General features: G+C 35.9%; 2 protein-coding genes across 2 annotated transcripts; both read right to left on the reverse strand.

The window, feature by feature from the left end:
• Positions 1-753: 753 nt before the first annotated feature.
• LOC8285589 (probable LRR receptor-like serine/threonine-protein kinase At4g37250) lies at positions 754-11,536 on the reverse strand. Its single transcript, XM_002524877.4, has 5 exons — positions 11,400-11,536; positions 9,177-9,233; positions 6,652-6,823; positions 1,942-3,827; positions 754-1,593 (listed from the first exon to the last, which is right to left on the reverse strand). The coding sequence occupies exons 4-5, from the start codon at positions 3,611-3,613 to the stop codon at positions 908-910; spliced, it is 2,358 nt and encodes a 785-aa protein (XP_002524923.1). The 5' UTR covers positions 3,614-3,827; positions 6,652-6,823; positions 9,177-9,233; positions 11,400-11,536; the 3' UTR covers positions 754-907.
• On the reverse strand, positions 10,449-12,351 carry LOC8285590 (putative oxidoreductase TDA3). Its single transcript, XM_002524878.4, is given in 3 exon segments — positions 10,449-10,902; positions 11,400-11,467; positions 11,469-12,351. Coding segments are annotated over 3 exon segments (1,257 nt in total). The 5' UTR covers positions 12,281-12,351; the 3' UTR covers positions 10,449-10,525.
• Between the last annotated feature and the right edge of the window lie 204 nt (positions 12,352-12,555).

The following is a 12,555-nucleotide window of genomic DNA, read 5'->3' on the forward strand; positions in this document are numbered from 1 at the left end:
TATTTTTATTTTTTCTTTGATTAAAAACTATTACGTTCTCAATATAAGAAAATATAAAAGTATAAGGGCTGAATGAAATAAATTAAAAATTAAAGAACTCAACGAAGTAAAATTGAAAAATTTAAGGATTTAAAATGTATTTTGCCAAGACTGAAGCGGAACTGAAAATTATTAAAAATGAGTTGCAAGTAGTTGAAAATTGAAATAGCCGTTTGTAGCGGTCAGTAAGTACGACTACTATGCATGAATGAATGATGATGCCGTTTTCTAGCAGAATTGGGCAATTATGGGAAGTTTGCCGTTTTGGTCGCACTGTCCCTTTTACCTCGAAGTCCAACACATCTAAACAGATGCACAGCTGGTAATACAACGGCTCGCGTTTCCATATTTTATTCTGTCCCTTGTATCTGATTCCTCTTAGTAAAAAAACTTACAATAGAACAATTGTAATTCTTATTATTAGAGTATGTAACCTAATTTAAATGATGATAATATTTTTCTCTAAATTTTTATATTCACATTTTTTTTTGTAATAAATATGTTATCTCTTTTATAATATCTTCCGACTTTATGTCTAATATAACACCACAGGCCTCTAAAAATAAAGCTTTTTTCTTAAAAAAGTTATTCATTGGTGGATTTATCTGAAAAAAACAACACTAAAATCGAGATGAACATAAACATAATATAGTGATCTGAATTCCAAAACCCAGTGACTAAAAACTAGTATGGGCTAATGGGCAAAGTCCAAGATTAGCAAATGTGAAAGATTAGTAACACAAAATTATACCAATGATATCAAGCAATTACAACAACATTGACATAAACAACCACCTATAAGTCAAATGATACAAACTCTCTCTCTCTCTCTACATAGTTGCTGGTCCAATTTTATCGTTATTATTCACTAGTGACCATACATGTATGAGGATGATTTAGATGGAATTTTCTCTAGAACTTGTAAAATTTCTTTCATTGTTGGCCTTTTCTGCGGGACTGGAGAGGCACAACTGTACCCTACCTTAAAGCAAGGCAGCAAGGCCTCCTCTTTACCCTCTACATCAGCCCGGATCGCCACATCAGCCATCCTTATCGCTCGGCTCTTATCATCAACTGTAATCCCATTGCTTCCTTGTCCCAACTCATCCACAACTATAACCTTCCCCGTTAGTAGTTCTAGTAATATAACCCCAAACGAGAACACATCCCACTTTGGGTTGGGCTTCAGGCTTCTCAGCGACTCCGGAGCATGGTAAGGGGATAAACCTCCGATCAAACTAGGACTTGGACTTGGGCTTGGGCTAGGCCCAATCGAAAATTCCTGGAAGCTATCTCGCGAGGCCGACGATCTCTTGCTCCCAAAATTTCGAGTGGATCCTCCGGCTTTCGAGCTTGAGTCACCAGTCACGAGCCTCTCCAGCCCAAAATCTCCAATTCTAGGCTCCATATCAGAACCCAAAAGAATATTACTGGGCTTTAAGTTTCCATGCACTTGCTTCTTATCATGAAGGTAAGAAAGCCCACGGGCCACACCTTTAGCAATCTTGAGTCGGGCCTCCCATGGTAAATGGCATGGTGATGAGCCCACTTTTCCTGAAAGGCACACATCAAGTTCAAGTTAGCCAGGTTATATCTTTAATCACACTTTTTCGCATAAAATAACAAAAGCCAGTCCCTTTCCATAGTAGAAAACGATCTCTTCTGGGAATACGGGTAACGTGTATCGCTATCGGACGCCGTGGGGCTAACGATAGCAAAATACGACCACATCAGAGACAGAAGTTGACTTCCTCTTTTCTCATGCATTAAAAACAAAGGTTTCAGTTGCACCTACTCCACCGTCAAAACTACCCAGTCTAACAAGTGCACATTAGCATAAACTTCGCCTATTTACTACCATGCGCATATTATATGAAAAGTCGAAGAGAAGAAAGAACTTACTGTAACGAGCACTGGCAAGGCTGCCATTAGGGACAAAGTCATAGATAATGAGCTTCTCATCGGCACCCCAATAAAACCCACGGATACGAACCAGATTTGGGTGAACCAACTTGGCTATGACTCGGACCTGGGTCTCGAAGTCCCTGAACCGCTCTACATGATTCTCGCCTATTCTACGAACTGCAAGTGAAGTCCCATCTTCAAGAACTGCTTTGTACATTATGCTAGACCCAGTAGCACCTAATATATATGCTGAGGCTTTAAGTAATGTTTCAAGCTCAAGTTCTTTTTCACCATCAACTGTCACTAATGTGCCTCCTTTGCTGCTTTGTTCTCGATGTTCTTGATTGTTTTCTTGAACTTTTGGGTGGTCATTGTCGTTGTTGTCATCTGAGCTAGTTGAATCAGACTCATCTTCGTTATCTGCTCCTCTTTTATTGCGTAGACAAGACCATCTTGTAAACCCTTTTGATTCTGATGAAGAAGATGACCAAGACTCATGATCCTTCGCTGTACTATTTGCTTCTTGATTCTTGAGTGTCGTTGTTTCTACATTCTTTTTCCTTTTCTTGAATTGGTATACATAAAAGAAAATCATTCCCAGAATTGCTACTCCTGCAATATCACCTAGTACGATTCCTATAACGGTTCCTTTTCTGAGCCCTTCTGACTCTGTTTCTTGACTTGGTGGTGATGTTGCCGGTGCAGAGGCTAATGTTTTTGGAATTGCAGCAATTGCTGGTGGAGAAGTAGGAGAAGTTATGTTTGGAAGAGAAGAAGGTGAACATGGAATTGGACATGGGTTTCTTGTCGGTTGGCCACAAAGATCAGGATTTCCGTTATAAGAAGTTATCTTTTGGTTCAAGAAAATGCTAGAATCTGGAATTTCACCTGTTAAATTGTTGAATGAAAGATCTATAGTGGCATTATCTGGAATTTGTGAAGCGAATTCTTGCGGAATTGACCCGGATAATCTGTTATATGAAATGTTCAAGTAATGGAGACTGTTACCACCAAAACCTTGTGGCAGAGATCCATTAATAAGATTTGAAGAAAGATCTAAAACTTGAACTGATACAAACCCACCAGGCAAAACACCGAAGAAATAATTGTTCTTTAAAGAAATAACAGTTAGATTATGAAGAGTAGCGAGACTAGCATGTAAAGTTCCCGCCATAGCATTATCAGAAAGGTTAAGAAACTCAAGGTTCTGTAATTGACCTACAGTTTCAGGTAACTCCCCGGAGATCAAATTATTAGACAAATCAAGAAACCGAAGATGGGTTGCATTGAAAAGGGAAAAAGGCAAAGATCCATTTAGAGAATTATTGGAAAGGTCAAGATTTTGAAGGTGTTCAATCATACCAAGATCAGCAGGAATTGAACCAAGAAGTTGAGAATTAGGGAGAGATAAACCAGTAACACGAGAGAAACTAGTAGCATCTAAACCTGGACCTCCACAAGTAACTCCATTCCAAGAACAAGGAGTTTCATCATTGTAACTCCAGCTTTCGAGAACACGAAGAGGGTCACTTAAAATAGAGAATTTCAAAGAAAGCAAAAGAATACCATCTGTGTTTAGTCCAAAAGATTGGACTACAAGAAGTAAAAGTACAAGTGCAAGAATTTTCCACCATAAATGGAAGACAATAACTCTTTGATGAGAACTCATGATTTCTCAGATTGATCCCACATCTCTCCTAAATGAAAAATAATCAAGAGAGAGAGACAGGGAGGAAAGTGTAAGTGAGAATTAGGAAGCCATGTGATTGAAGTTGTTAAACAAATAGAATAAAGAAATAAGAAATGTGACAGAGATACACAGCTCACCAAACAATATTTCTCACTACCAAAATGCTCTCTTTATTTTCTGGGTAGCTCTGATTCTGCAAGGGAATAAATCAATAAAATATAAAGGTTTTATTTGGTGCAGAAAAATAATAATAATATTGAATAATTAATTATCTCACAGTCTATTTCAATTAATTTCTCTCTCTTTCTTCACCTTCTCATGCTTGCATATAAGAAACAAGAAATGAAGACAAGAATAGCATCTTTGCTACAAGACACCCAGGTGGAGATACAAAGCTATTACTATTAGTGCAATCTCTGTTAGATTGACTTCACAAATCCTTTTTTGTTATATATTTCTACTATTATATTCTACTGTTTTTGTTTTCATATTATTGTCCGACACTGCTCAATTAATGGTAAAACTAGTGATGCTAAATTATACATACAGCTTTAATTTTACTGCTCCACAAGTCAAAATGGGCATATCCAACCCACATCTACATAAATGACTTCTTTCTTTTGTGATTCATTCAAAAATCGGCCATAAATCATTCAATATTATGAGATAATTATTCCTACATATGTATATATATATTCTATCAACATAGATGAGTAAAGAAGAAAAATATCTACATTCGAGCTTTTTCAATTTTTAAGCATAAAAGTAATACTTAGTTCAATCCTAATTATATAAACAAATACTTCACCACTATATTATTACAGTTTGTTTACAAACTTAAGGTTATTCTTAGTGGTAACTGAGAAAGGATCAGTTTTTTTCCCTGCAAATGTGATCGAGTGGGAGGGGGAAAAAAATTGAAGATGAGCAACCATTATTAATATATGGTAGGGTTGGTTCATGATGGTCCTTATTTACTAATACCATAGTATCACATCATCATTATTGGAGATTTATGATGATGATTTTTAGTCTTCATTCATTGCTCCACCGCTTGAAATTTTGACCAGCAGAAACTTATTGCTCTCCTTCCTACTGCTGTTCTCTTTCGTATATATCAGCAATCTTGTGTTTATGTCTGTGTAGATATTTTTTTTTAAATAATAATAAAAAAAAAAGATGAGGAGAACCCACAAATTGATAATGGAGCAATCTCCTGATATACGGAGATCCAGAATTGGAAAAAAAAAAAGAAAAGAGAATTATAATTATTTGCATGGCCAGCAATAAGCAAAGGCACTTAAACATGGATGTTTGTAAGATGGTCTGCTGATGGTACAAATTGATATATCAAATGTTTTTTTTCCTTATTCAGATACTTCTAATTAGTATTTTTCAAGCGCAAAATGCACATCAGCTAACTATATTATTGCCCATTCATATTTCAGTAGGGTATTGAGGATCATGAGACTTCACTTTCAAAAGATTAGGAATTATATATTCCTTTTGGCACATTATATGAGGACAGTCTAAATGTGAATAAAGAGTAATATTGCATGAATAATTGGATGAAAAATAAATTAATTCCTATTTCTTATGGTCTGTTGTTCTTTCATTGTCTAAAATGGGAAAAACAAAACAAGTACTGTATGGGTATAGCTAGAAAAAAGAAGAAGCAATTATTTAAAGAGTATCATGTGATAATGGTGTGCTACTTCAAGTTAATGCATTAAAGCCTATACAATAATCAAAAGACTTTTAAATTAATTGACTAAAAAACGTAGAGTAGACATTTTCTTTTGCCTTTGAGTTTTGACTAATTGAGAGGCTAAATGAATAATGATGTATGAATAGACTAGACTATAAAGAGGTAGTCATCCCTTATGCAATTGTTCTTTTCCTGAACAACCCTTTCGCAGTATTTCTTATAATGAAAATGATTATTTGTTTTTCAGTCTTTATTCATTGTAGAAGATGGATGAAATGACTAAACCTATGAACTTCAATCTCAGGCCAAGCCATAACCACAGTATGCCCCGGTACAGATTTTTAAAATGCAACCAAAATTTTTACATGTGCTATTATATGTACGATTCTACACAAAAATTGTCTTCATTTTTTTTTTTGACGGTGGACAAGATTTAGAGGTCCACACAGTTGCTGATTTTATCTTGGACATAATGTGAAAATTCAGTACAAGTTGTGGAAATTGCCATAAGCTTTACTGGCACGGAGCCATGTTGGAGTCTATTGACATATCATTGGCTTCTTGTGCATCATACACATGTTAGCTTCATGTTTGTGTTTTTGTTTTTTTAAGCTTTCTTTTGTTGTATTTTTGGTGTTGTCTTGTGGTAAAGAAAATCAGAAAGGAAAAAAGACAAGAAGAAAGATGGTGTTAAGTAAAAAGAGTGGTTTGGAGAATAGAGAGAGGAACCCTGTCCCTGTTTCTAGAATTTTTAGATCTGAAGTTGTGCACACATTGGAATGCACCATCTCAACCTATAATCATGGTTTCGTTTTTCTTCCTTTTTCTTCTTCTGCTTTTTCTAAAAAAGGGCTTTGTGGCAGCTTTACTTTATGTCTTATTAATTAATGCTAATCCTGCCAAGATTAAAACATCTTTGCTTTGCTTTGTTTGGTGGACTATTCACTTCGCAACACGTAATCAAGATCACTTTCTTTCATTTTCTTTTAGTATGTAATTAGAATAGTTGAATATCTAAATTTGAACGAGATTTTAGTCTCGAATTTTTTATTTTCTTCCATTTAAGCTAAAGAATGTCTCAAATTTTGCAAGCCTAAAAAGCTTGAAGAAACAGGGGTATTAACAGATAACAATCGACTCATTATTTCCGAAGAGTATTAATTGCTGGGTATCTTCTCTAATTTTTTTTATTGTTTTTCTCCTCCCCTAATACGAGCTCCTTTCTCTTGCTGGTTAAGCCTAAAAAAGGCCATCTTTTTCTCTATTGGCAGTAAAATAAAACAGGGAGTAAAAGCTATAAAGGCATTACCTTTTTCTTGCTTTTTTGTAGAAAGCTGGAAGCAGCAACTACAGTGAAGCAAATGCGAGTTGCTCATCAACCCCATTGTTTTTCTGTTTTTTTTTTTTTTATATTTGAAGATGACAGGCCAAACTGGATCACCATAGCCAACTGTCAGAAATTTATGGACAACGCCTTCAATCTGTTTATAATATAAAAACCAAAAATTTTCAGTTTCAGCTATTATCACTATTAGTTACATTCTGATTTTCCGCCTGCATATATGTTTCTATTCAACGTTTTGGACGTGACTATCCTTAGATTTCACATTTAACATATGATATTGAGAACAAAATATTATTGCTCTTTTAAGAAAGAAATTACTTTAGATATATAAGAAATTAAGAAGACCTGCCTATTTTCGTATTTAACTAACTTCTAAGTAACGGTAAACATTGAATAAATCCTTATTTACACTGTTTTAAAATACCATTTATGCATGCACGAGTTAAATAAAACATGCCCTTTAATTCATTAGAAAATAATGGATTAATCAAAATGAATATAAAGCTAACTCGAACACTATATATTATGACGTTATTTTAAAAAGAATTAATGCACTTCCACTATGTTTTAGTTTATGATACTAAAATGAACTTATGAAAGTTCTTCAAAAAAATATACATACATGTATATGACGGGTGCAGAGAAAGTAATTTAAGATGAGGAAAAATCATAGCTATAGAGTCGACAAACTCCATAAAAGGGGTTTCTTTGTTTTCTCTGCCCTAAGAGGACTGGGTCATTTCTTCTCCTCTCTTCATGGGCAAGTCAGAAATAGAATCTGTTGACATGATAGTAATTATAACTGCAAGTTGAACTCAACTGATAAATCTATTAGTTTATCTTCTGTCATGGCGGAAAAATACAACAAAATGACTGAAAAAATATATACAACACAAGTTCCACTGATTTTAGGCAAAAACCATACTATGTTCTTAAGCCATTTATTTGGCATGGATTTTCTATCTTTGGCAAAAAAAGAAAAATTCTGAACAAAATGCTTTTTTGTACTAGTCTTGTCCACACCAAATTCAGCCTTTTTAATGAACATTCTTTGCGCATTAGAAGTTAAAACCGATTTTAAATATATCTTTTTACGATATGAAGAAAAAGGCAAATAATGATCATGCGCAAGTAGGTCGATCTTTTCCTGATTTAGCCGATCTTTTCTATCTTAGGAATTACCTAACTGTAATTGATATGCAATTATCAATAACAGGTAACAATGAAATTTGTACAGCGAACAAACAGCAATCTTGGGTAAATAATTGAGCTCTTACTTAGTAAGGTAAAACAAATAAAGAAAATGCCATGAGCTTTAATTTAGTAACAGAAAACCAGTGCAATGAACAAAGGATGTTTGTGACATGTTGGTATATTTTCTGTGCATGGTAGGGTACTTGGGTCTGCTTTTTCTCTTAGGAAACCACTCTTTGCTTGATGGGCACCTCAGAAAAAGATCGACTTTATTACCTATTCTTTACAATAATAAAAAGCAAGTTGAATCTCATAAAAAAAGTTCACCCGGGTTGTGATTGCACGTGCTTTCGTTCCTTCTCAGTTAGTGTATAACATCCAGGTCAAGAGAGAGAGATAGAGAGTTTACATTGAAGTGAGTAAAAGAATTGGCTACAGCTTTGATTGATGGAGTCGACCCCGTGATATGAGAGGAAACTGGCCTTTAGACCAGCTTTAATACATCCACATGAACCTTACACTGAAAGGTTCTTAAATTGTTTTTTTATAGTAATGTGAATCTAATCTGTAATTTCTTAGTTAAGATAGGTTGGGAATGCTAGGGCTATGAGCTTTGTTTTAAGTTGTGTCTCATTAGATTGGGATTTGGAAAGATGGATGTACACATTATTTCAGAATCTAATTCCTAGTGCTTTTGACACTTTTGGGAACAAGGTTCCAATCTAATCCAATCCTAAAAGTTTATAGAAAAAGATTTTGTGATAGTGGTGATACTGATGTGTCTAACAGTAATACCCCTCAGGATATTCTGTCATCTTAGCTACTATATGCATGGTAAAATACCATACCAATTTAAATATAGTCTGTAATTTTTAATTAGTTATTTCTCTACATCTGTTATAAAAAGAATGAAAATTTACTAAAATAAATGTTTTTCTTTTTGCCACTTCAATTAGATTATCAAATTTCTTTTCCGAAGTGATAATACGTACATAATATTATATCTTATCTAGGGTAAAAGAAAGTGAAGGCAGTCCCCAGTTACCTAAAATCAGCTAGCAAAATTAATTGCACGTCTACCAACTATGTCATTCTGTTCTGATTGTGCAAGCACATGTTTTTGTAATTCCTATACATTCTTTGACTAAATAAAATACTAGATTCTCATAAGTTGAATCAATCATGGTTTTGACCAATACTATGTAAATTCTTGGTAAAATGCAATTTAACAAGTGAAATGAAGTTGCTGTAATATTATGGTTATCACAGAAACTTAAAATAATCAACTTCCAAACCTGTAAACACATGGATACCAAATTGTCCCGTATTATCACCAAAAAAGAAAGGGTCACCTGCAGACAAAACTACCATGGTTAAAAACAAGAGATAAAGACACCAAAACTGAGCCAGGATGGGTGAAAATTTTGTACAATTATGTAGTCAATAGAAACCATTTTCATAGCTTGCTTGAAGCAATCAACTTTCTTCTTTATTTCTGTCCCAGATGGGTGGATCATGTTCCCCTATCTTCATGGACAATTCAGGACACCAATCTACATTTATTTCTTTGACATGAACTACAAATTGTTTCCTCTATCATTATAATTACTATTTACCCTTGAATGCAGCACTGCACCTGCAGTACAAAAATCTCAACTTGAGTTAAATGTTTAAAAGGAAGTGGTATAAATGATCGCTATCAACTGTTTTCTTAGTACCCACTAATTTATTAAGGGAGATGGACAAGATTAGACAGCATTTAAGCTAATAAGCAAGGACAAATAATGTATAATTGAGCTTTAGTAAGAAAACCAGGGCCACATAAAGGTTGCTGATATTTATTTTTTTCCCTGCTTGGTGGGGTATCAGAGTCTACTTTTGTCTTAGGGAACCATATCATCAAGACCAACTTTATGACACCACACTGGTACACACTAGCAGAAGAGCTTTACATGGGCTCTCTAAATTGCAAATGCTTTGCGACTATTCAGATGCTTCCTGACTAGTTCAAGTGAAGAAGGATAGTTGCATAAAGGGGTGACTAGAGGAAATGGTCTGCATAGTATCAAAGGCTTCCAAGATTTCTCGACACAACTTGTGAATGCCAGGGTTGTGCCTTCCATATGTGATTTGTTTTATATATGTCCATATAAGATTTGAGTCTTTGAGAATACATGGGTACTACATTATTAGGGAATCTATTCCTCAGAACTGCCAAGTAACAAAAGTCCAATTCTACAGAGAATTAAAATTAATTTTTTTTATGACAGTGATACTCTGAAATCTTAGCAACTATGATGACAGACGCAGATTAATTGGACAACCTTATTAATTCCAAATCTTGCTCTCTTTGTTTCCCTTTTCTTTTTCTTTCCCTCTCTAGTTAATGGAGCCACAGCCCACTTCTTAAAAGACCAGATGTCCAACCAGTATGGCTTGCACGTGCCTACCATCAAATTAATGAGACAGGGACGCAGACCCAATTAAACTGCAACTTGAACATTTCCAACTTAGAGCATGGGGACTCAAACGGTAAGCAGAATTTGACGGATTGCTGATGGAATGAGTTTTGCTTGATAAGCAGATCTTTATTGCGAAAAGACGTTTCTAGTTATAATTTGTAAAATCTATACAATGATTGCATCTAGCCCTTTCTACGCCCAACAAATCTGGCAGGGCTGAACACAGAAAGATCAACAATGCTAGACTTTCCATCTACTACAAGTTCAGCCACTGCAGCCCCAGTAGCAGGACCATTCAGAATGCCCCAACAGTTATGTCCAGTAGCTACATAACAGCCTTTTACCCCTGGAATCTCTCCTATTACAGGGATATTATCATCAGTACATGGCAAGAAGCATGCTTGCTCTGCCTTCACTCGTGCCTTCCCTTCTGCTAAATGACTGGAAACATTTCTAGCCACCCTCTTTAAAACCCTTATTGACTCTGGGTCACCCACAATCTCCTCGGGATCCTCTGGTACCTCTACCTCCGATGACATTCCACACACATACACCTCCCCTAACAAACCAATACAAATTCAGTTTTGTTGTAATACCAAGATACAAATAAGAATTATGTACCAATAAGATCATAGGTACGTAAATTCCTCTTGAACTATTCAGATTCAATTTGCAAAATTTGTGATATCAAGTTCGTTTACAAATGAAACGAATTTCATAATTTGATTTGAAGTAAACAATATGCCAGACTCCAGACTTCTTGAATATTTTAAATATTTTTCCTTGTACAATGTAAAATATTTACCTCAAGTCTCATAACTAAACAATAAAAATCATGATAAATTACTAATGTACAGAAAATTAAATGCTAGCTAATTCGAGCTCAAACTCGGATTTGACTCAACTTTCAATCCTAACTTCTTCTTTTTTTCTCTATTAATGAAGTTTTAGTAGTATAGTGTACGATAACTTAGTTTCAACATTCTTCACTTGCAGAGAAATCCAAATGCACGAAAACTTAATTTAAATTAAATTTTTGAAAATAAGGAAAAATACCTGAAGAACGAGGATAGACTTCAGGGTCCATGGGCCTGCCACCTTGTCCATCATAATAACTCAAAAAGCGTTACAACGTCTCTATCCTTGGGCTCAAAAACTACACTATGAGCCTTCAACCCATAAATCCTAAAAAACTCCCGCAACATTTCAAATTTCCCCGACCAAGGCCCAAGCGCTAATACGACGCCGTCCGCTTCAATCACTCTCCCTCCTTCCACCATCACCGCCGCCTCCACTCTCCCTCCTTCCTCCGCCACCGCCACTTCAACTCTCTCGACTTTTCCAATCACCACCTCAACGCCGTATGCCTCCACCGCCTTTGATAAAACCGTCTCCGTAAACAATTTCGGATGCACCTGCGCCGTTGTTTCGGTCGACCCGATTGTTCTCGGAGCTCGGGCCGGTCCATCAATCCATGAAGGAAGAAGATCTTTCTTAATCCGGTTTTGATTTTGTGATTCAGTGACGGTAAGGCTGAGAGTAGTTAGGGCACGGTAACCGTATAATTCGGCGCCGTTTAGCTCTTGGGATAATGAGCGGTGGAGATTGAAGCTGGTGCGAGCGAGAGAGGAGAGGGGACCGCCATCGCACCAGTCAAGGGCGAGAAATCCTCCGGATTTTCCGGAAGCAGCGCACGCTATTGATGCTTTTTCGATAAGTGTGACGGAAACGCCTTTTTTGGCTAAGAAGTAAGCTGTGCATACTCCGATTATTCCACCGCCGCAAACTACTATGTGTTTCTGTGGTTTTTGGCGCAGGTCCGTGGATGATGAGGAGGAGGAGGAGGAGGAGGAGCACTGAATCAACGGAATATAACAGTTTTGGTTTCCCGGAGAGGTGGAGAGAGGGAAAAATGGCGATGATGATGTTGCCGCCATTATCTAACCTGTGTTTAGTACACTTGGTAGGAAAACATACTTTGGTAATGACACGTGTATAATTAGAAAAGTTTTACCTGGAAGTTTAGATGAAATCTTGGACCCAAAAGGCCTACTAATATTTGATTCTTGTCTCTTCAGGCCCATTTCTTACTCCATATATATATATACTCCTCGGAAAAGCCTATATTACTCACCTTTTTTCTTTTTGGGCTTATAGCCATAAAATCTAAGCAAATAGGAAATTTATGACGTTTTTTTTAGAAAAAAAAAAA

This window comes from Ricinus communis, chromosome 7, assembly GCF_019578655.1.
Source record: "Ricinus communis isolate WT05 ecotype wild-type chromosome 7, ASM1957865v1, whole genome shotgun sequence".
Taxonomy (NCBI): Eukaryota; Viridiplantae; Streptophyta; class Magnoliopsida; order Malpighiales; family Euphorbiaceae; genus Ricinus; species Ricinus communis.

Coding starts and splice junctions, on each gene's coding strand:
- LOC8285589 (XM_002524877.4), bottom strand. CDS start 3,613: ATGAGTTCTCATCAAAGAGTTATTGTCTTCCATTTATGGTGGAAAATT. Junction 1,594..1,941: donor CCTTGCCAGTGCTCGTTACA/GTAAGTTCTTTC, acceptor TGTGCCTTTCAG/GAAAAGTGGGCTCATCACCA.